The sequence below is a fragment of the Colletotrichum destructivum genome, chromosome 10, assembly GCF_034447905.1.
Source record: "Colletotrichum destructivum chromosome 10, complete sequence".
NCBI lineage: Eukaryota > Fungi > Ascomycota > Sordariomycetes > Glomerellales > Glomerellaceae > Colletotrichum > Colletotrichum destructivum.
Genome location: NC_085905.1, coordinates 2040976 through 2062771, shown reverse-complemented (window position 1 = coordinate 2062771; position 21796 = coordinate 2040976). Strand labels below are relative to the sequence as shown.

Genomic DNA, 21796 nt, shown 5'->3' with positions numbered 1-21796 from the left:
CTACGAGTTTGGCGACATTAAGGTTCCGATGATGTTGTCTTGATGGCCGTTTGTAGTTTACGGCGCTTTGTTCTGCAGACTCTTGGGTGCTCTTGAAACCAAGTCATGACTCGCGATGGCCTCTCCTCGGGTTCGTCAGGACCAACATCCCCTGCCCATCAAGGCAGCACGTCAAAGATAACTTTATGAACCAAAAGTCATTTCTCGAAGAAAAGAAAGATCGAAAAGTACCTGTAAGCCTTCATTACTTCTTTAACGCAGGGTCGCACATTATGATGAAGTCAATGGCCTAGAAGCACTCCCATGCTGAGGAACATGTAGACGTGCACACTTCAATTAACAACAACAAACCCTTTCGCGCAGGTTGAGCACGCCAAGATCTATCAGCTATATTTTACATTAATCCACAAAAGATGTTTTCTCTGCTTCGATGTTTTGATATAACACTGCAGTATGTATCAGGGCCCTATTGACTGACATCTTCACAGGCTGCTGCGTCCCAGGTCACTCGTTGACTTTGGCCCGCCTTGCTTTTCTACAATGGTCAACAGAAGAAAACCCCTCTCTGCATGAATTCTGTGCACTGATTAAGAAGTTGACTGAAAGGGTCCGGAACCAATTGTCGTTGTTCCCTTCTGAAATCGATTGACTTCAGACCAAATCCTAACCTTGTTGCGTCTCTTCCTCTTTCGATTACTTTTTAAACGGCCGGTTCCCCCTCGGCCATTTAGATGTGTTACTGGAAAGGTCGTCCGTCGTCGGGAGAGGCAATTGGTACCCTGAGATTCCATGTACGCCCACCAAAGTGACACTCTCACTTCAACTCACCGCTCCTCTACTGCAATACCTAGTAAATAGTTCAGAGTCTCCGTCCCGCCGCGTGGTACATGATGGAGGCTACCTCGACCGACCAGTTTCCCTTGTGGGACTCTGTGAGTTGCATCTGTACACCTGGATGCACTTGACGCCCACTCATTGACCGTAATAAACAGCCCTTCAGAGGCAAGACCAAGTCTTGGATGTACAAGGGAGCCGGTGCCACGGAGTCAAAATCAAAGTCAACGTCAAAACCGGAACACGAAGAGACGCTGGTCTTTCCGTCCGTTTCGAAGTGGCTGCCGCCGCGGGATGAGCACAGCGACTATTGGTGGAACATGGCCGGGCCTCACTTCGCAACCCTTTTCCGCAACGCCGGCTACAGCCTGGAGGAGCAGTACGAGGCCTTGCTCTTTGTCTACCACCAGGTCGTCCCGAGACTGGGTGCCGCCCCTGGGTCCAGCGATTCGGCGGCGGCAGGCGGGGACAGCGGGCTCTCCCTCGACAACACGCACATCGAGTACAGCTGGCGGTGGAACGAAGCCGACACGAAGCCCGAGATCCGGATGGTCATGGAGCCCTTCAGCCGGTTCGCCGGCACGTACCTGGACCCCCTGAACCTCAAGCCGGCGACTGAGATGCTCTACGCCATGACGCCACAGGTCCCCTCGCTCGACATGAGCCTGTTTAACCACTTCGTCGCCAAGTTCTACGACGCCGCGCACCACAAATACCTCGAGACCAACGAGCGACCCGTCATGACCAACGTCTGCCTCGGCTTCGAGTTCCTGGGCCACGACATCCTCCCCAAGGCCTACTTCTTCCCGCGCAAGCTCGGCCACGTCGGGATCACGCCGATGGCCGTCTGGGAGGACGCCATCGCCACAGCCGTCCCCGAGAGCCCATGCATGGGCACCGTCTTCTCGTTCGTCAAGGACGTCGCCCCCAAGCTCGGGCTGACGCTGACGCCGCTGTGGCTCGGCATCGACAACGTCCGACCGGCCGACGCGCGCCTCAAGCTGTACTGCGTCGAGGCGCGCACCTCGTTCGAGAGCGTCCGCACCGTCCTCACCATGGGCGGCAGGATCGCCGTCGAGGAGGGCATGCTGGACGGCGTCTGGGACCTCATGCGGGCCGTCTGCGCCCTGCCGGCCGACTTCCCTCGCGACAGGGACCTGCCGAGGGCGCCGGCGTACAACGCGGCGACGGACGGCGTCGATACGGCGGGGCTGTGGGGCACGTTCGTGTACTACTTCGACATCGGGCTCGGCCGCAACGAGGGGGTGCCGGACATCAAGTTCTACATCCCCGTGTGCCACTACGGCGCCGACGACGAGGCGATCGCGTCAGCGATCACGGCGTGGATGACGGGCCACGGGCGCGGGCAGTACGTGGACGCCTACTGGGACTCGCTGCGGCAGATCATCTCCCACCGGGGCTTGGAGGAGTCGCGTGGGGCGCACATGTGGCTCTCGATGATGGTCAAGGGCGGGAGGTTGCAGGTGACGACGTACATCGCGCCCGAGGGACACCATCCGAAGCGACAGCGGGGTGGTCAGAGGGCTCGTTCTAAGATAGCAGAGCTCGTCACGCGCAAGTCATGAGGCGTTGACTGAGACTGGGAGGGGTGAGAAGCAAATTGTATGAGGAGAAAGGCGGATGATGGCCGCGATGAGATTCGTGCAATAGCCCAGACTGAGGTGAGTGTGTGTTTTCTATGATGGATTGGCTGCGGCGTTTCGTATCGACTCGTAACAGACTGGAAATCAATCGAGAATGTGACAAAAAGTACAGATATCTCGAATTCAATCTTCCCTTCAAGGAGCTCATTTAGCTCTTGTATATCATCACGTCAGGATTGTCATTTTAGTTGAACGGAATAGAGAAAGTAAGAAAAGAAGAAAGAAACGGGACAAAAATAGGGTGATGGCATGGATGTATGCTTCGAACAAAGCGAAGAATTTTTCTGGGATGCTCTCCGAGACTCATTTGCTGCATAGCCAAAAGGGCGGCATGTCTCTCAACTCAATTCCATGGTGCAGTGGACCGATCGATCCCTGTCTTACCAGTGAGACAGACAGTCTTAGCCTCCGCCCTATGGATTGAGACCAATCTCACTCATGTTGTCATCATCATCTATCTCCTGGATGCCAATGCGGATTGGCCTAATGTTAGTCTCGGTGCTCACACGTGGACGGAGAGGCCCCGGCCATGAGCTTGATCGGTCCACATCTGCAGGAACACGCTTTTCCGCGCCGTCAGGACTTTGCGAGATGACAACATGCTGTGCCTCTGGCAGTGCTGACATTGTCGTAAAAATGAGAGTCATGTGTACAATGTGTTTGCTTTCTCCTGCAGGAAGCGCCATGCAGTCCGAATTAGGCTGAGCTGAACTTGACAGCTGAGGAGGAGGAGGAGGAGTGCTTGGCGCGTAAGATGCGTCTAGTTGGCTCCCCCAAGCTCCTGGGGAAGAAGAACATTTGCGGACAATAGTGCGGTGACCGAAGGAACCCCAGCGATTGGATCTTCTGGTTGGACCGTGAAGCGTGCTTGAATTCCCCGTCACCTTCACGTCACATCGTCAGCGTTTACGCGTTGAGCCGTTGGCGCCGAGAGTCGTCAATCTCCCATGTCGGGCAAAGCGAATTCGGTCCCCTCGCCAAGACGGAAATGAGGCATTTCCCCTCATAATTCACGGGCGGATCTTGGGGTCCATAATCCTCTCCCCCACCGACCCCCCTCGCTGTTGATCAGGTCTGAGACAACGCGCGACACCTACCTCTCCTCCCCTCCTCGAGGCAGAGGAAATGAGCCCGAGCAGAAAGCAAAATGCGCTGGCGGGGAACCCTATTTCCCGCCGATTTCTCCGTGATAAGTAGGGATATAACAAGAGAAGTGATCTGTAGAAAGCTGTAAAATCTTGGTCGCAAATACGTACAAAATGAAGGAATTTCCTAGTACACCCGCAGTCCCCTACACCGCAGGCGCCGGATCCCCGTATCCCCCAATTTCCCACGCCGAGTGGGACGGCCTTTTGGTCACGGTTCTCGCGAGACGAAGGAGGAGGGGACAAGACATGACAGCCACTCTTGTCCCGTCTTGTCATGAGGCGATGCCGCATCAGTCCAAGTGCAGACTCGGGCGAGTCGAGAGGGCTCCTCCAGCTGGGTCAACGACGGCAGCCCGCGCACGCCGTCGGATTGCTGCGCCGTGGACCCGCAGGTTTTGCAAGATTGGACGCAGGAACAGAGTCGGAAGAGAGAGAGAGAGTCGAGAAGAGTCCGGGGGTGGTTGTTGTCCAATGGGCGAGGTGTTGTTCCTGACGGCGGCATGCAGGAACAACCTGACAGGAAGCATTTAGCATGAAATGGAAGACGAAATGAAGGCTACGGCAACGCCCTAAAGCCAACCGCAGCCCCTGCCGGGCGCCCGATGAGCCGGGGGGGGTGGTCAGATGTTGCCCGTGTGTGGTCTGGCTCGGGGCAGCTAACCCCTTTATCAGACAGCCACACCAAGACTCAACGACGGGAGGCGGCTGAGGCCTAGAGACTAGACGAGAGTCGCGAGAGTGAGATTCGGCCCAGCCTGTGCCGCGCGACTCTCTGTAAGGCTCTCTCTCGCTTAGACTAACGCTACACAAGAGACAGAAAGCATCCTAACCATTCCGAGAAGTACCATCCGCGCTGCGCTTCTGTCTTGAGTGACAAGTCCGCCATCACGAACCCTTCCCCCCCCCCTCCCCCCTCACCCCTCACCCCCCCCTGGCACCTTGCACCTGAGAGGTTTGGGGATCCAACAGGACTCAACCAACGAACGCCACCTTTTGCGTTCTTTGATGAGATATACGATTATCCTTTGCCCCATGGTCGTTGAATGGGAAATTTCACCGGCCGATGTGATCCGGGGGACATACGTACCCACACACAAGCAAACAAACTCCTGAGTCCTGCCATGGAATCTCCTGCGGCACGGGAGAGTGAGTTTGGCAGACTGGAGACCAGCTGCCTATTAGCAATCTCCCCCGTTCTTGGTGATCTTGACCATGGCCCTTCAACTCCCAAAATGCACATAATGGCCGCGATGCCCCTCCTCCCCCTCTTGTGACATTCTCTTGAGCTTTCCTCCGTTTCTTCACCGATCCCAGTCACTCTTTTATCACAATCCGGATCCGACCCTACCAAAAAAAATGCGTTTCTTCGCCGTTGCCCTCGCCCTTGCGGCCCCCCTGGTCTCGGCCATCGAGTTCACCAGCCCGTCCCTCAACTCGACCGTCACCAAGGGCTCCAGCTATGAGCTGACCTGGAAAACGGTCGACACGGACCCGTCGGTCTTTAGCATCTTCCTCGTCAACTTTGTCAACTGGCCCCCTTCCTACACCCTCTTGGCCCAGGACATCGAGACTGCCGCCGGCGCCGCCTCGGTCAAGGTGCCGTGCTCCGCTCTCAACTCTTACGGTTACCAATTGTGAGATCTCCCTCCCTCCTATCTTTGTGTTTTTTTCTTGGTCTTTTTCTGCAAATTATCTTTGGTCGTCCTCAAACTCCTACCCACCTACCACCACCCCCGAGCTGTACCCCATTAGCCCTATCTCTCGGCAGGGGGTAAACGAGTCATGCGTCTCACATCCTTTTAAATGAAAGGCGGAGCAAAGCATAAGCAAATGCAGCAGGCGGGTGGGGTTGGATCACCATCGTGATGACATCCCAAGAGACGCAAACGAGTCCCCCCTCTGGCCCCTCCCTCCTTGTCTAACAAGCAAATAGCAACGCCATCAACGGCACCAACGTCTACGTCATCTACGCGCAGACGTCCAAGTTCTCCATCTCCGGAGCCGACTGCACCGATGATGCCACCACGCTGCCCCCGGCTTCGCCCTCCACCTGCGCGCCGCCGAGCACCGTCACTGTCACGGTGAGCAAGACCCTTTCCAAGAACTCCACCGCGACGGCGACGGGCGGTTTCTCGGCGGCCCAGACCAAGTTGACGACCTCCGCCGCCGTCGTCTCGGCCTCCCAATCCACTCCCGCCCCCGTCTTCCATGGCACTTGTCCTGACACCGTTGGCTGGTCCTCAGACTACCATCACCCCGTAACTCTCACCAAGCCCCCTCACCACCCCAACGACACCCGCTTCCCCCAGCCCACCAAGGCCCCCTACCCGACCGGCGGCAAGGGCTCTTTCTACGGGGCCGGCGAAGATGAGGACGATGACGACGAGGAGGTGACCAGCACCATCTACCGCACCACCTACCTGCCCTTGGAGATGGCCCCTACCGGTGCCTGCACCTGTTAAACAGTGCGAAGGGAACCGTACCGCCGCCGCCCCCTCCCCCATCGACGATATGCAGCCATCCATCAGCGTCTTGACGTGAACCGTGGTGAAACGGAAGCCGGAGTGAGAATTTGGGGGAAAAGTGAGGTGTGCTTTGTGGTGTGTCCGGGTCTCACTTTGAGGCCGACCTTTCTCTTGGACGTTGGCGGATTTGGTGTTACTATCTATTTTTCTCTTGAGGCGAGGGGGGCATAACCCATGAGATGGAATGAAGAACGGGTTGGAAAGTGTGGCAGAGATCTCACGATCTCTCAAGATTACATCGACATACCTCTACAACCTCTCCCAACCCTTCCAACATCATCTTTCTGGCACCGCCCCCATCTCTGTACATCTACCATTGTTTCCTTTCTTTACACCTTTCTCAGTGTCATGTGCGCCGCTCTACAGTCTACTTCGTAATGTCTCAATGTCTCATGACGCCAGATACCACAATGGAACAAGACACATGGTAAACAAAACCAAAAAAAAAAGAAGAAACACCCCGATTGAGTCCAGACCCAACTCTCTTGTTTCATCCCGTCCAACTGTCCGGGGAAGCTTGTTACCGAAATACACCAAGAAAAGAAAGGAAAAAAAGACACCCTCCTCACAACTGCCGTAAACGCAGGCGAGACCCCCCTCTCCCTGACAACGCCATTAATAGCACGCGCTGCCACAGCTCCGCGACGCCAAGGCGTGCCGAGACGGTGGAGGCGGCAGCGAAAGAATCCCGGCGCTCCAACGGCGTCAACCTGGGCTTCAGACGACCACTTTGCGGCGCCGTCCGATGTTCGCTGTCACCCAAAACCCCTCCGTCATCATGCGCGCGCCCGGGCTCGATCCACCCTTCGACTCTCGTCCTGTTTCCTGTTCTTGTTTGTCCACCTGACGTTTGTTTGAATACCTTCTTTCCCGTGCTTGTGTGGCCTATACCCCGTCAGATGCGACTAGGCCTCACCTCTCCTAAATCCGAAAAAAAATCCCCCGGAATCGTTAATTTTGAACTTTCGAGTTAGGTTAGTATTTCTGGGCAATTTCAGATTCATTTGCACAGGGCGCAATAGAAGTATCACAAGGTGACGAGACGCAAGGCCTCCCATGGACCATGACGAAAACCCGACAGGTTGGATCGGCTGCCCACACGTTCAAGGTTGGAGGGGTGGAAGAGACAATATCGGCTCGGCCGAGGACTAGGGACGTCCCTGCAGCAGAGGACTTCGTACGCCTTGAGACCTCGACACCACATTCTGCGGCCCGGCTTCACGACCACGTCAGCCTGTGAGAAGGCAGCAGGCCAGCAGAGGACGCATGTTTCCGCCAGAGCATGAGGAAACGCACTTCTGACGACGTCTGATTCCATATGTCGTTCCTTGCTTGATATGCGAGACCATGTGGCCGGTCCCCTTTCCCGACCCTTTACTTCCCCAGACTGTTCACCATGTCGTTGCGTCCCTTCTCCAGGTATCTTGACTCTGGATTCTCGTCTCTCCATCTAGTAGAACTGAAGCTTGATGCTTCTTGACGTCTTGTTTCAATCTTCTATTCACTTCTCTGCTGCTGGGAAGCGCTCTTCTAATACGGTTCAAACCTACTTTACTCACGAGTAACTCAATCCGATTCGTTCAAGACACAATGCGGCTGTGTTCCGCGATTGCCTTTGTCATCTTGGCGCTTGGCGAGACAGGGCTTTGCAGTCGCCAAGAAAGCCAGTCCAGATTGTTCTCGGTAAGCCGTTCCGACCGACATGACGGCAATACCGGCTCGAAGCATATCATCTATCCAGTGACTACTCATCCCTATCTCGATTCACTAGGCTAACCCATGGATCACAGGGCAGCGCCGCCGGCCGCGCCGCGGCACTCGTCCGGCCCGACGTCGACGGGCCCAGCGTCGAAAAGAGGCAAATTAGCTTCGAGAACGGCGGCATCAGCATCGGCGGTGCCGGCGGGCTCCAGCTCGGCGGGAAGGGTAAGGGCGGCAAAGGCCAAGGCAACGGCCAGGCCGCCCAGCCCGGGGGCAACGTCGCCGGGAATCGCACCGCCAACAACAACGCCGGTCTGACCATCGGCGGAGTCCAGCTCGGAGGCAATAAACCTGACGGCGGGACGGGCAACAGCGCACTCGACGCGTTCCTGGACGCGGCCAACGGCGGCAAGAAAAAGGCAAACGGCACCGCGAATGCGGGAGCTGGGGCGGCGGCGCCTGGACAAGCGGCTGGGGAGGGCGGTCAGCGGGGAGCTAGTGGCGGCAAGGGAGAGGGCGGCCCAGGAGCCAACCCCGGCGAAGCTGCGAAAGCTGAGCAAGGGCTTGGATCTAACCCCGGCGAGTCGGCTAAGGCGAAGGAGGCTGCGAAAGAGGCTCAACGGCAGGGCAAGGGAACCGAGGCAGCCAGGCCGGCGGGAGAGGGGCAGCAGTCCCCCGCACCCCGCCCGGCCGAGGAAGCTGGGCCCGCCAAGGGGCAGCCCAAGGCGGTCGAAGAGTCCGAGCAGTTCAAGGAGAACGCCGGCATCACTATCGGCGCCGACGGCCAAGCCCAGAACCGTGAGACCGTCTTGTCCCGTCCCGTGACCCAGTTTCTCTTTCAGCATGACTGACTGTCTGTCTGTCGGCTACCAGTTGGCGGCAACCTAGGCATCACCAAAGGAAGCGACGGCAGCACTTCCGTTGGCGGCAAGTCTGGTAAGCGAATAAGCGTCGTCCCGACTCTCTTAGTTTCGGTCTCTCTGACGTGTGTTCCAAGGTATCAACATTAGCCCGGGCGGAGATCGCGGGCGAAGCAAGGATAACGAAAATGGACTGCAGCAGGCCGCGCCCCCGCCGGCCGGGGAAGCCTAAGGCGACAGACTTTTTATTTTTACGAGCTCGATCTTGAGATGTGGCGATCGGCTCGTGTTCGGTTCTTGGATCAAGTTTCTTAAAGCCCCTGGAAACAGTCACCAATATCTCGAGAAGCCCTAAGCTCCAAGCTCCATGTCTATCTTTAGCCCAAAGAAGTGGGTTGTATTACTGTGACAAAATGAAAGCTGTCTTGGGCCTGACAATCGCGTCTATCAAAGTTTTTCCTGTCTTCATGAAGATCATTCTCGAAGCATTCAATGCGCAAAGTTTGGTTGCCGTAGGAAGGAATGCCTGTGCATGTGATCAGCAATAACATGAAGATCGAGATAGAACTGGGAGGAAAGCCTTTGAGGCGGTGGTTGATGCCCATGACGATCTTGATGTTTTTTTTCTTTCTTCATTCTAATTCATTACCCTGGGAGATGTTGCATCAGGCCAGAGCCATCCAAATCTAGCCCTGAGTAACCGCATTGGTTCCAGGAAGGTATACCAAATTACCAACCTCCTTGCTGATACAACCAGCGCGTGTCGATCGTCCAGGAGTCTCTTAGTTGCTATGTGAGTTCGACCATGAGCCATACATGGGTTAGCTAGTTAAGGTAGATCCTCCATAGCTGCGACTTATCAGAGGAGCAACGGAGCAGGCCATAGGTAACAAGCAAGGAGGACACTTATCTCTTCTCTAGGATTAACCAAGACACCACTGATGGAACTGGTTTTTCCAAGAGAAGTATGGCCGTCAAGTTGTTCGAGCGAGATTTATTCCCGTAAGTCAGGGTTGAGTGTTGTAATGGATGTGAGTGCTCGCCGCAGCTCAGGTGCCTCACATATAGAGAAGCACTAAGTAAGCTCTAAACTCTCTCTGCATGAGGAGTGTTCACTATATCCGTCGGCCTATCGCCCCTGTGACTTCGAGTAACTGGACATACAAGAATCTGCATGTTCATCGAATTGCCTTGTCGAACAGAACCGCTGTAAAAAGGGGGGGAGGGGGGGGGGGGCTTAAGGACCGGACTAATGCCACATGTTCTTGAGTGACGCACAGGCGAAGTTCTCATATTGTATTGAGCAGCCTTCCGAGAGTCTGCAATGCTACGCACGAAGTCAGGTCCATCCTTCGGTCGAAAAAGTCTTGGCCCGCTTCTTATGTCTGACGCGATTTGACAGCTTTGTTGGTACAGGTCCTTGAGAGTCTGATACCTGCCAGCTAAGTAACCACCATGGATGACACTAGCCAGTCTTCGACCAGGATTCTTACTCGTGCAAGGCGCGACATCGTCCTGATGTTCGAATCTCGCCCATGATGTACTATCGGTGACTTACAATTACAAGGACGGGGGTTGTCGTTGAGCCTTAACCAATCAGACGGGCTGCGGAGCTGCGGGGTGGAGTCATCCGCAGTCCCGCTCCGATAGACCTTAATCATCTGCCGGCCTCCCAAGACTTTCTTCACTGCTTCATACGGTTCAGCCCTGGCACCGAGTTGCCTGTCTCGGCCCCCAGCTTGTACTTTTCAAAGTACGATGCGTACCCTGCAGTGTCACAATCCCACGCCAGGAAAACATGTCATCTGTTGCTAGAGCTAGCCCTCTGTAGATGGAGACCCTGGAGCTAAGATAGGCAGCACATTATACCACAAACGACGGCTGCTAACTCTGACTCGGGTGGCTTGTTTCCTCTCTCCACCCACATGGAGCTGGTTTGGACGGGAATTGGGACGAAAGGCTGTTTCTGCCGGTACAGCATGACCTTTTGCCTCCTCACCGGGGGGTTTTTTTTTTTTTTTTTTTTTTCGGAATCAGGAAGCAGATGACATCAGGTCAAAGATTTTCTTCTCTCAAAGTTGGTAACTAATGTAAAGTCTGAAGCTCGCGTAAATAGTCGCTCTAAGAGAGGTCTGTCTAAATCTATATGGTACAAGTTGCGGATTATACACTTTCTTCCATTACATCCCCCACTCACTCCTACGCCAACCTAGAAACCTCAAATGTGGTCTTGACGTGGATAGTACCGCCGTTTCCCACCACCTCGTCCGAGCGCTTCGCCGACACAGACACGTCGTTCTGCGTCTCCATGATGCGCTCCTCGCTATCGTTATTGATCTCGGTCCACCCCAGGCCCCTGAGCGAGCGGCCGTCCTTTCCCAGGCGCTCGAGCCGGTGGGTGCTCTCTTTCGCGCCGATCGTCACGATGTGACTGGCCGAATCCGGGTCGCCGCCCGTCTTGGAGCGGTTCTTCGAGGCCCGGGACCGCACGGCCGAGGCATTTTTGGCGATCCAGGGACCCAGGACCGGGGCGTTGACGGCTAGGATGCCCACGAACTGCCAGGGGGGGTGAAAGAACGGGATTAGCTTGACAGAAATACAAGAACGCGCTGAGAGTTTGCTGGGGGGTTGGGCCAAGGAGAGGTTGCGTGAAGCCTGCGTGGGTCTTACAGTTTCTCTGATTGACCAGATGGTCCCGAGGTTGATCGACTCCGCGTCCTGTAGGCAGAGGATACATCTGAGGAGCGTGGCGATGATGATGAAGACTCCGGTGCAGAGCCACATGGTGCATATGATTTTTCTGAGTCCAGGTCAGTTCTTGGCCAACGGTTTGTGCCGTTTTCTTTTTTCTAATCTCGACGCACCTAGCCAACGGCATCTGAACAGACCATAGCAATGGCAGTGGGATGTAAAGAATCATGACATCGGTCCTGGGCTGAGCATTAGCAAAACTCCCCCTTACGTGTTTTTGATCGTAGGGGACGGTGGGAGCATACGTGACGTTGGTTATTGCAAGCGCGATGTAGTTGGGAATGTTCAGCGCGCACGCGTCTAGTCAGGACAACCCTCCGGTAAGCATAGTCAGCGATTCAGAGGGGATTTGCGAAGGGCTTACCTCCTGGATACGGATAAATCTGCCAGTTTTTGTGGAACGGCATGCATCGTGTCAGTATCACGAGGATCGTCGCCACATAACAAAGGACGCAGGCGACGGCGGTGATGAGGACCATCTTCTGTTGCTGCAAGTTGAGCCTGTTGACAACCAGTAAAACGAATTAGCAGTCTTCCCCCACAAGCCGTCTAGAACAAGTGACAAGATTTTGAACCATACGTGAGCCGGCGGTAGAGAAACAGCATGCATGCCTTCAGGCACCAGATGAGGGTGACGTAGAGCACCCATCCCGCCACGAGACACTTGCTGCCGATGATGATTCGTTCTTTCTGCTGGTCGGAGAGCGTCAGGGCAAGCGCGTCGTTCATTCCGGTAATGCTACCATATTGGCCTGCAAACGGTCGACGTAAGTCAGTTAAGCTTTGGTCGAGTCTTCCTAGCCGATGGGAGGAAATGAAGGGGGGCGGGGGGCGGAAGGCATCTCACCGATCAACTCTAGCATTACCAGTTCGCCCTGAGAAACAGAGGTGTCAGTTGACTACATCGTTACACAGACAGCACACCGGCGTGCATAAGCCTACGCACCGTCCAGAAGAAGACAGCAATGACGGCAAAGTAATCATCGCCCTCCCAATTGGTCCCGACAATGCTCGTCCGGTAAACGATGCGTATCAGCAGCACGAGCAAGCCAATGGCGTACTCAGTCCAGGCTTCGACCTGGAACGGCGTCGCCATGATGTCAGATCGTGAGACTCGTGGACTTGTGGGTGGTGGGGTGTGTCAGACGCGGGCTATGCAGTTGCGGTGGTCTCTCGTCCGCAAGCTGCCCCTCCCTCTTTGATATGGTGTGGCCTCCCTTTTTGTCTGGTTTTCTCTCTCGTCTCTTGGGAACCAAAGTTTGCTGGGGGTAGAGGGGCTTGGACACGAGTTATACAGATTCCCACTCCGTCCTAATCCAGTCGAGCGCTCTCCGATCCAAAGCAGAAGTTCTGTCCGTGGAGCCATTCTGAGAATTTGCGTTGCATTCCGTCGTCCCATTGAAGTGGAAAAAGGGGGACTTCATTCAGATTTCTCCATCCATACCTGAATCGTGAGAGAAAGGTTTATTCCTTAGTGCCGGCGTTACAATATGGATCTGCGCGTGTCTTCTGCGCGTCTGTGGCTACAGTAAGTTGAGAAAAGGCGCCATTTTGTCCCCTTCCCCCCCCCCGGCAGACGGGGACCATGCGTCTCGAGGACCATCACTTGGGTTCCCGGTCACTCATAATCCCTGCCAGGGCCCCCTTCAAACGTTGCATAAGACGCGATTGCCGCTCATGTCTCCTTCAGATGTCGACTACTCGCTGCAGAATGTACTTCCTGGCTTAGATGATGACCGGACCTTCATTTACTTGATGTAAAGCGAGTACTCAGGGACAGTTAATATGGGCCAAAGTCTGGTTTACACTTTTTCTCCACGAGAAAAACAGATAAAAAACCTTGTATGATAGCCTCATCGCAGCGTGAGCTGAGGCCATGCTCAATCGCCATAGACCAGTCGGATTACTCGAATAGTTCATCCCATAATGCCGCCCTTGTTCCGGACCATTCCACACTGGGATCCGGACGGAGTCGTCAGCCAAGGATGTATGGGTGGCTTTCGATAATGCTTAGGAACCAACTGGGGAGACAACATTTATCCATTGTTCTTTGTTTGGGATCCCTGCACATGCAGGTTGGGCAAAGGGGGCGGATGAATTCGCCATGTTTGCTGAGTTACCAGGCCACACACGTCGACCGAACTGACCACCCTTCTCACCCACCCGAATACTCGTACTCCCAGCCTGGCTTAAAAGCATGCTCCCCCGAGTTTGACTGTGAAGTCGTCAGTTGTCGTTCCCCTGCTGCCAATCCCGTCTCACACATTATTAAACAAGATGCTTGTCTCCGCGATCCCAGAGCACCTGCAATGCCCCCGCAGGCTCGCTGCTCAGACACCACCCGACTTCAATCCCCCTTTCCCGGCGTACAGTGCCGGTTTCCCCAAAGAGACAAAGGACCTTGTGTTTGCTGTCATCGGTGCTCAATACGCCCCTGCTGCTAGACCAGATGGAGCTGCCATCGCGCAGTTGACGCAGTTCACCACCTCCAAGTCCGTCGACCCCGAAGCCCGCCCCCAGTTCGCCGAGTGGGCGTCCGTGACCGATAACAAAGGATACCACAACGTTGTCCATCTTGCGTACTGGCCCAGCAGAACGGCGTACGAGAAGTGGGCCCGCGATTCGGGCTTCCAACAATGGTGGGACACTCTTGACGTCGAATCACAGAGCCACGGATGGTTTCTCGAGATCTTCTTTCCCACGATCGATCGGTTCGAGACCGTCTTCTCCAACAACGAGGTCCCCGAGGGCGCGGCACACATGAGAGAGCGAGTGATCGGTCCCATCAGGGAGCACGTATACTGGGGGAGCATGCGTGATCGCATGGCGGCCGCCCAGAACGATGAGCTCGTGGGAGAGAAGATCGAACGAGCCGATACGAACGGTGTCAACGGGCACAGCACCGATGTCAGGGTGGACGGACAAGAAACACAGACACCGCGCAGAGTACGCGTTTCGGGCAAGCAGAACCTGGCCGTCATCCGCTCCGGCCAAGACTGGTCCGACACTCTGCCCGAGGAGCGGAAGCTGTACCAGGAGACGATGCATCCCGTGCTGATCAGAGGCATGGACTTCCTACGGGATCAAGGTAGCGAGGTCGGCTGTCACAGCTGTCGCTTCATGGACCTCATCGACCCGGCGACGGGCAAGGCTGACAAGGACCGCACTTTCGGACTGGCCTTCTTCGACGAGCTCGGTTCGCTTGAGGCGTGGGCCAAGCAGCACTCGACACACCTCGAGATCTTTGGAGGGTTCCTGCAGTACGCCAAGAAGCTCGACAATAATGTTTCCCTGAGGCTGTTCCACGAGGTCTTGGTGCTGAAGCCGGAGCAACAGCTTTTCGAGTATGTAGGCTGTCATCCAAAGACTGGCTTGCTGGCGATTGTCTAGCTTGGCACTGCCTGATGTAGGAAAGACAATTTAGCGTGTTCTGTTGGGGCTTTACTTTTCTTTTCTTCTAGCGATATGAAGAGACAAATATTTTGCATACTATCATTTGTCTTGGCTACTGTTGTCCGCACTCTCCAGGGGACTGTTAATCGCTTGTATTGAACTTCCCAGACATCGGAGACATGCAAGGCCTTAACGATTTATAGCAGCGTGATATTCCACTACTCTTAAATTGGACACCGAGTTGATAGAATAGCAATGGCAAGCTTGCAGTAGAATGGTACAACAATTGCATAGTTTAATTTGCCGCTGGAGTGATCAACCGCCGAGATTACCTACATTTGCAACAGCCGAGGCCCTTGGGGTATCAAGTTTCGATTACTTTAGTTTGTTAAACCCAACCTTAGTATGCGTACTAGTGCTTTCAAACTTGGCCTCAACGCAACTCCATGCTTTTCGTAGATAAACTTTTCGATTCTCAAATGACAAATTGTCATCTAACGTTGTTTTTGAAGGTTCATGTCACAGTCTACTGCACATGCATTTTGTGTGTGTCTGGACTTGATTTCCTGCGCCCGGATACTCCTCGAGAAGCATCGGTCAGAATCACTGTGCACTTGTTGCCGAAGAACTCACGATGGACCTCCAAGACCCATCAGCCTAGCTCACATCTCCACTCTCTGTCTGTCTGATCCATCCATAACGCCAACCCAGTTTGCCCCCATCGTCAATCGACACATTACATAATCCCCGATGGCACAATTGGCTAGCGCGTCAGACTGTTACTATCCGACCTGGTTCACGAGACCGGCAGCGATGGTTATCTGGAGGTTGGTGGTTCGAGCCCACCTCGGGGAGAACTTTTGCCTTTTGGGAGCTTTTCACAACGTGTGTAGATGCTAGATGAGTTTCCCCATCAGCATGTTGCTTGGTGCATTGGTAAATTTCTGCCGTTCTCGTTGATTTTTGCATCACGATGCAAATGAGAAACTTGGTTCGGATTTGGCGGCATCACACGAACAGCTGTACGTAGGTGCAGCACGCTTCTTGGGCATAGGCACAAATGGGAGCAGTTTTAGAAGCATCGGACGATTGATGTGAACGTAGCTGGCAGGACGATAGCAAAGGACTGTGGTGTCATAACTTGTATTGATAGCGTAGTGTGTTAGAAGCGAAGCTGAAGTCAATCCCAAACCAACAAGTGTTTCTCAGGCATGTGGGACTGCCAAAGAGGTGTCTCTAGCTAGAGCTACTGATTCTCACAGGACGTCATGACAAGCAGACGGACCCGTTGTCACAGACCAGTTATCACAGCATCTGCCAACGGAAAGATCGTCTAGATTTTCATTAACTGGCTGACAGACTACTTATTTCTCAACGCCCTTTCGGGTTACCGGCAACATGGCGCGACTATACTCAATTAGGCCCGAGTGAGGACGAAATCCTAGAGCGAGAGCGGCAAACACGCAGCAATGGATCCTGGGGCAAAAGAGGTTGTGCGTGACTTTCCATCCGCACATCCCTCCCGAAATAAGCAGCCATATCACAACCGGAAGGTTGCTTGCCTGACATTTTACTCGGTGATCTTGTAGGCGTTGAACTCCTCCGGGATATCGGTAGAGTTGGCGCCGGCAGCAGCAATTTCGAGGCTAGAATTTGGACAGAAAGTTAGTCAAACTGGCAAAGAAAAATGGAGAGGGTGACTATTCGAGTGGAAACACAAGGTTGTCACTTGGCGAAGGGAAAGGAGGTGAGGGTTTCTTTGCTAACTATCGGGTGTGTTAGAACATGAACTTCAGAGAATATCAGGAGGACTCGATCAACACATACCATTTGTCTAAGAGGAGCATCCTCCAAGTCGGCAATGTTCCACTTTCCGCCGTCCTCGAGGAGGAGGGTGTCGGGCTTCTGGAACGAGGTGCAGCTGCCGCTGCTGGCGCACTCGTCGCGCTTGCGGCCGGCGAAGCCGTAGCCGCCGCCGGAGAAGCCGCCGGAGTAGAGGCAGATGAAGTTGGTGTTGCGGGCGGGCTGGACCTCCCTCAGCTGGTTGCAACCGCCGCCCGAGTGGCCTCTGGTCTCGAGGTTCCACTCGTAGGGAATGCCACGGAAGCCGACGGTGGGGAAGATGTCGACGCCGGAGCCGCTGCAGCAGGTGTTGGGGTTGATGTTGCCGCAGAGGACGGCGTTGCCGCCGCAACCGCCTCCGACGTGGAGGTAGATGTCGATGGCGGAGACGGTGGCGGCGAAGCCGAGGAGGATCTGGGGGAAGTGCATATTGAGAAGGGACAGTTGAGAACTGTCTGAAGTCTGTAGGTTGGAGATGAGAGGATGAGATGATGAAGTCGGGAATTCAGAAGAGCTTGAGAGAGCCGGCGGGCGGCCTTTTATAGGTGTCTTTGAAGATTACCGTAGTCTATGTTTATCCCGAAAGCAGATTTGCGAGTGAATGTTGCTGATTGCGGAGGCAGCTTCCTCCTCGGTCTTGGCTATCACTTGCGGCCTATCGCGGAGCTGCTGGGACAGGACAACAAACACGCAGTGCCTGGAATATGGAGTCGTTCGACGATTCTACAACTGCTGTATGGCCACAACCCACAGTCGTGTAGGATCGTTGTGCAGGACCCACAACTTGATACGATCCATCAGCCTCGGATGGATACCCTACATCTCGGAGGAGTACCAAACTGCCTAGTGTAGGATTCTTCACAAGGATTCAGCATAGAGTTTCGGCCACTCTAACTTAAGCTGGACTACGTCTGTACAAACTCATATGCATCAACGATGTCCGCGGGAATACCGTTACTCCAAGGGAGACGGGAGAGGGGACATCAAGGAGGATGGCAACCGCTGTCTGGGCATACGACAATCATCTGGGTCGAAAACGAACATCACCTGGCAAAAGTGATTACTCAACGTGGGCCCCAGTCAGTTCGAGGCTCAACGCCATTCTCTTTGCTTGAGGCCGCTTTGAGCAATCTTCATCGGTGAAAAGAACGGGCAATGAGCAGATCCATCATGAGGGCCGATGATCATGGCCAGAAAGAAAGACAAACTCCGTTGCCTGCGAGTACGGTGGCCATACCTACCACGACTCGATCAATGAGGCTTTTGACTGCTCGACTTCCGGTTCGGACATAGTCAGAAATGTAACTAGCCAGGGGCGCAATGCGGCAGACGGGTATACCCCACTGCCTCCCGCAGCCAAGATGCCCAAGACATGGCCAAGATGGACAACGACGATGTGGCTGCTTTCCGTTCCCGCAAGCGACTGGTAGGGGTCCTGTCTTCAGGGCCGTCGTAGCCTCTTCCGACTTAGCATCGCAAAAAAAGATGCTTGTATTCTCTTATGGAGGCAGGATTCGACTAGTGGACGGCGGCCCGCTCCACTACATGATCTCAGAACCGAATGTTTACCTGCCTTGATAGGAAATCGTCTAGGCAAAGGAACCGGATCCTGCGTCGCAAAACACATCACAATTCTGTCCGCCTTTCTTTTTGTCTTTTCCCTTCCCCCTCCCCCCTCACGCTTCTTGGAATGCAGCCTCGGATGCAACGGTGCGCGCCGTTGCATTTTCTCCGCTCCAGCCTCTCGCCGGGGTATGTGGCGGACTAGGCCCGGGTAGGCTAAGGGGCGCCGCCCTGAAGGATCGAAGGAAGCGGGTATGCTTATCACCCACAAGAAGCAGCCCAGGTGACCGAAGTTGCAGCGTATGTGCCAAGGGATTTCCGACATGTCTTTCTTGTTTAGTGTATAACTCGGAGTCAGTTCATAGCAGAGATGGAATATTTATGAACAGCTCGGCCGAATGCGACGCCCCAGTTCTTTATCAAGTGTGATTCAATCTAGTAAAAGCCCATGCTGGTTTTGTTCTGGCTGCAACTGCATTCGGCAATTAATACCTAACGACACTCAGTGTATTAGTAACACCTTTTTCCAAGAAGTAACCTGGATCTCCTAAAACTACCTAGCACCTCCGGGGATTGGTTATCAAGCGTCGTGACACTGTGTGTCGAGGGTCTACTCGAACCAGTGTAGTTGCGGTCGGGCCTGGCTCTATGTAAATGCATCCGCCTGGACAAGGCTTCAGAGTCTTTACTTTTATGTCAGCTGACGATCTGTTGAGTCTGTATGAAATAGCAGAATGAAAAATGAATGCCATTATTGATGGTTGATATCCACTCGCCACTTTGGGGGAGTGCTTAATTCGTAGAATTTCAATAACTTCTAGTCAAATTGGTCTGTTTTTCGTTGCAGCTGGCATGACCTGAATCTTAATCCTAAGTCTAGTAGCTAAGATCGTTGTAGACATATTGAAGATTCCAATCTCAGCGTCAATAAGAAGAATATCGGGATCTTCAGTAAAGCTTACGAGAATCGGCGGAATCAGGCCCGTCTGTCCATACCATAAAGTTGACAGTAAGTTCAGGGAAGTTGAAGCAAACTTTTGACCTCCACACGCACTGCGGCTCAGTCGTTTAATTAAGGACAAATGAATCGCGCATGCACGCGGCGCGGCCAAGCGCAGTCAGGATGGTGTCCTCCACTCATTTGATAGGAAAAGCGTATCTACCATAGCACCGAGAAACAGGTGCTTACCGTCCCGTTTTTGTAATCGTGGTGCGCGTCTACAAACAAGCATAGAAAGTGAGCCGCATCGAATGGTTTTCTTGATGAGGTCGCGGACGCCCCTTCCAGACTTCGGCGTTAGTCGCAGACAATCGACGTCAAGTGGTGAAAACTGGCCGAGATTTTAAGCAGAGACATAGAAAGATTCAACCGTGCGTGAGAAGCACGGCTTGGGTGTTTCTGTGTCGTTATCCAAGTGTCTGTTACACATAGGTTGATAACGGCTGCACAGGTGCGTCTCTTCGTGTCACTAGACGGGCGAGGATCTTCGGTTGATGCGTATCTTAGCTTTAAGACAAGGAAACTTATTGGGGTTCTGGAAGACTATGTCGAATCTCATAGCAAACAAAAACATTGGCGTTGACTTGGAACACAATGCAACCACAAGGGCCAAGGATTCCTAGTGGGCCTGGGTACGTCACGATAGCTTCACCGGAGTGGGGTCATCCGTCCCATCCGTTCGGCTCCGGAACAACCGAGCCATTGTTTCGCTCGGCCTCAAGTGCCTCCGTGTCTAGTTCTCCCTCACTTTCGGGCGGAGATACACCAGGCCGCCTTGAACCGCTGGCTACGGACCCTGGATTTAGCCCTTCAAGACAAGTTTGCATTGACATCTGCTTTCGACTGATAGCCTGCTTGCAACGTGTTCGCAAGGAGCGCCAAGAGAATATGGCCGCGCAACTCAAGACTGCAAGGTCAACTTTTTTTGTCAACTTGCGTTGGTGCTGGTGGCTCGATACTAGCGAGCAAAAACCCGTTGACGATCGGTCTTTTCCAACCCGCCTTGTGAAATTGAGTTTCTACTCGCCATGAATCAACGTTAGGCACCATGATTCTGTGCCTGAATACAGATATTTTTCCTTGCAAGCGATCATGGCTAGTGCTTTTCGTCCCTCTCCAGACCATGTTTTAGCATCCCAAAAACGGGGTAAAGTCATGTAGTGGCATCAATCCTGGACCAGTCCGGGAGTCATGAAGAGACAGACAGATGTACAGACACCGAATTCCAGCAGAGTCTTGTACCTCCTGATCAGTTTTTCCGTTTCTAAGATCCCGCAGGAAGAAAAGAAAGACGTGCAAAACCTCGGGGCTCAAGTCTTTAGCACCGCAACCAGGCCCGAGATGGCAGCAAGGTATGCCAGCAACTGCCGGTGCATGTCCAGTCTCTTCCATTCGGCAGCCCACTCGCGGACGACTTCCAAGCTCACGCCGTCAGAGGTTCCATCCGTTTTCTTTTTTCCCACACATGTCTTGTATTCTCGCAACAGCTTGTCGTTCAGAGGGAAGATTCGGAACTGGGTATACGGCGCGACGAAGATCGAGAGGACCGATGCGGTGAGGTTGTAGAGAAAGGCAGGGCTAGCGGTACCATCTAAGAGAAGCACACTCGTCAGCAGAAAGTTTGTAAAAGGGATTCTGTATAATGATTAAAGTTTGAAACAACATATAGCCTGGCCAAACGTTGAGCGCATCCAAGTACCTTTCCAGGCAAGAAAGCCAAATACCCCAGCCGTTCCGCAGACCATTGTGGGACCGTACTTTCGTCCAAAGTCCCAACCGCGGAACCAATGCTTGACAACCATGTCTTTGTCTTCCAGCTGCAGAACGTTGTGCAAGGCAATCTTGTCGGACGCGAACTGGTAGCCTACACACGGTCTGTCAGCTCCAGATACGTTGGACAGCACATCAGCGGCTAGTAAAGGGTTGCGTTCCAGTACCGGCAAGATGTGCAACAGCAAGTAGGTTAGCGAGCTGGAGAGCCCGAGTCCAGTCTTCGTAATGGTTGGCCAAGTCAGTCATGGTATCAGTTCTGGTGGTGCGGCTGTTCCAATGTCCCCGGAGTCGATGATAAGAGTATGGTTGTAAGGTTTCGAACTTTGGTAGGTTCTGGACGGATACGCCGACGGGCTCCTGTGACGGGATCCGTCCATACTTTCTGGCAGTCGTTTGAGAGATATAAGAACGGATTTCAGAGTTTCGGATGTGGCCCCCTTCCATCCCACACTTAACCTGTATGGGCGCCGACTTAGCCCCTTCCATCCCACTCAAGCCGCAGCCCTGCTTATCGCCTTAGACCGGTAGCCTGGTGCTTAATCAGCTCGTCAAATCACTTCAGCAGTCGTGGCCAATTCAGCATTATCCCACCGGCACACGCCTCGGCGTCCAAGATTGGAGAGGCCCACCGCATGATGGCTGTAAAGAGTTTTCTAAACGTGTTTTTGGGAGCTTCCAATCAGCTGTGGCCTTGCAGTATCTACCGTTGATGCATTTGCTTCGTTACTTGGACATTTGGTTT

The 21796-nt window shown here is 53.9% G+C and overlaps 7 protein-coding genes across 7 annotated transcripts; 4 read left to right on the top strand and 3 right to left on the bottom strand.

The window, feature by feature from the left end:
- Positions 1 to 673: 673 nt before the first annotated feature.
- Positions 674 to 2420, top strand: CDEST_14911 (Putative aromatic prenyltransferase, DMATS-type; the record flags this gene model as incomplete). Its single annotated transcript, XM_062931067.1, has 2 exons — positions 674 to 932; positions 993 to 2420. The coding sequence occupies exons 1-2, from the start codon at positions 888 to 890 to the stop codon at positions 2418 to 2420; spliced, it is 1473 nt and encodes a 490-aa protein (XP_062787118.1). The 5' UTR covers positions 674 to 887.
- A 2582-nt stretch (positions 2421 to 5002) lies between these two features.
- On the top strand, positions 5003 to 6108 carry CDEST_14910 (uncharacterized protein; the record flags this gene model as incomplete). The annotated part of the gene is made up of 2 exons (XM_062931066.1): positions 5003 to 5280; positions 5580 to 6108. 2 exons carry the CDS (start codon positions 5003 to 5005, stop codon positions 6106 to 6108), a joined length of 807 nt encoding a protein of 268 aa, XP_062787117.1.
- A 1653-nt stretch (positions 6109 to 7761) lies between these two features.
- On the top strand, positions 7762 to 9152 carry CDEST_14909 (uncharacterized protein; the record flags this gene model as incomplete). Its single annotated transcript, XM_062931065.1, has 4 exons — positions 7762 to 7854; positions 7962 to 8670; positions 8746 to 8808; positions 8870 to 9152. The coding sequence occupies 4 exons, from the start codon at positions 7762 to 7764 to the stop codon at positions 8962 to 8964; spliced, it is 960 nt and encodes a 319-aa protein (XP_062787116.1). The 3' UTR covers positions 8965 to 9152.
- A 1779-nt stretch (positions 9153 to 10931) lies between these two features.
- On the bottom strand, positions 10932 to 12579 carry CDEST_14908 (uncharacterized protein; the record flags this gene model as incomplete). Its single annotated transcript, XM_062931064.1, has 8 exons — positions 10932 to 11288; positions 11403 to 11532; positions 11597 to 11662; positions 11729 to 11783; positions 11848 to 11984; positions 12064 to 12235; positions 12331 to 12358; positions 12430 to 12579. The coding sequence occupies 8 exons, from the start codon at positions 12577 to 12579 to the stop codon at positions 10932 to 10934; spliced, it is 1095 nt and encodes a 364-aa protein (XP_062787115.1).
- Positions 12580 to 13723: 1144 nt separating this feature from the next.
- CDEST_14907 (Putative aliphatic aldoxime/phenylacetaldoxime dehydratase) lies at positions 13724 to 14986 on the top strand. The gene has a single exon (XM_062931063.1). The coding sequence runs from the start codon at positions 13761 to 13763 to the stop codon at positions 14871 to 14873; it is 1113 nt and encodes a 370-aa protein (XP_062787114.1). The 5' UTR covers positions 13724 to 13760; the 3' UTR covers positions 14874 to 14986.
- A 1615-nt stretch (positions 14987 to 16601) lies between these two features.
- Positions 16602 to 17147, bottom strand: CDEST_14906 (uncharacterized protein; the record flags this gene model as incomplete). Its single annotated transcript, XM_062931062.1, has 1 exon — positions 16602 to 17147. The coding sequence occupies one exon, from the start codon at positions 17145 to 17147 to the stop codon at positions 16602 to 16604; it is 546 nt and encodes a 181-aa protein (XP_062787113.1).
- Positions 17148 to 20591: 3444 nt separating this feature from the next.
- CDEST_14905 (Putative anthrone oxygenase) lies at positions 20592 to 21300 on the bottom strand (the record flags this gene model as incomplete). The annotated part of the gene is made up of 3 exons (XM_062931061.1): positions 20592 to 20872; positions 20981 to 21145; positions 21219 to 21300. The coding sequence occupies 3 exons, from the start codon at positions 21298 to 21300 to the stop codon at positions 20592 to 20594; spliced, it is 528 nt and encodes a 175-aa protein (XP_062787112.1).
- Between the last annotated feature and the right edge of the window lie 496 nt (positions 21301 to 21796).

Coding starts and splice junctions, on each gene's coding strand:
- CDEST_14907 (XM_062931063.1), top strand. CDS start 13,761: ATGCTTGTCTCCGCGATCCCAGAGCACCTGCAATGCCCCCGCAGGCTC.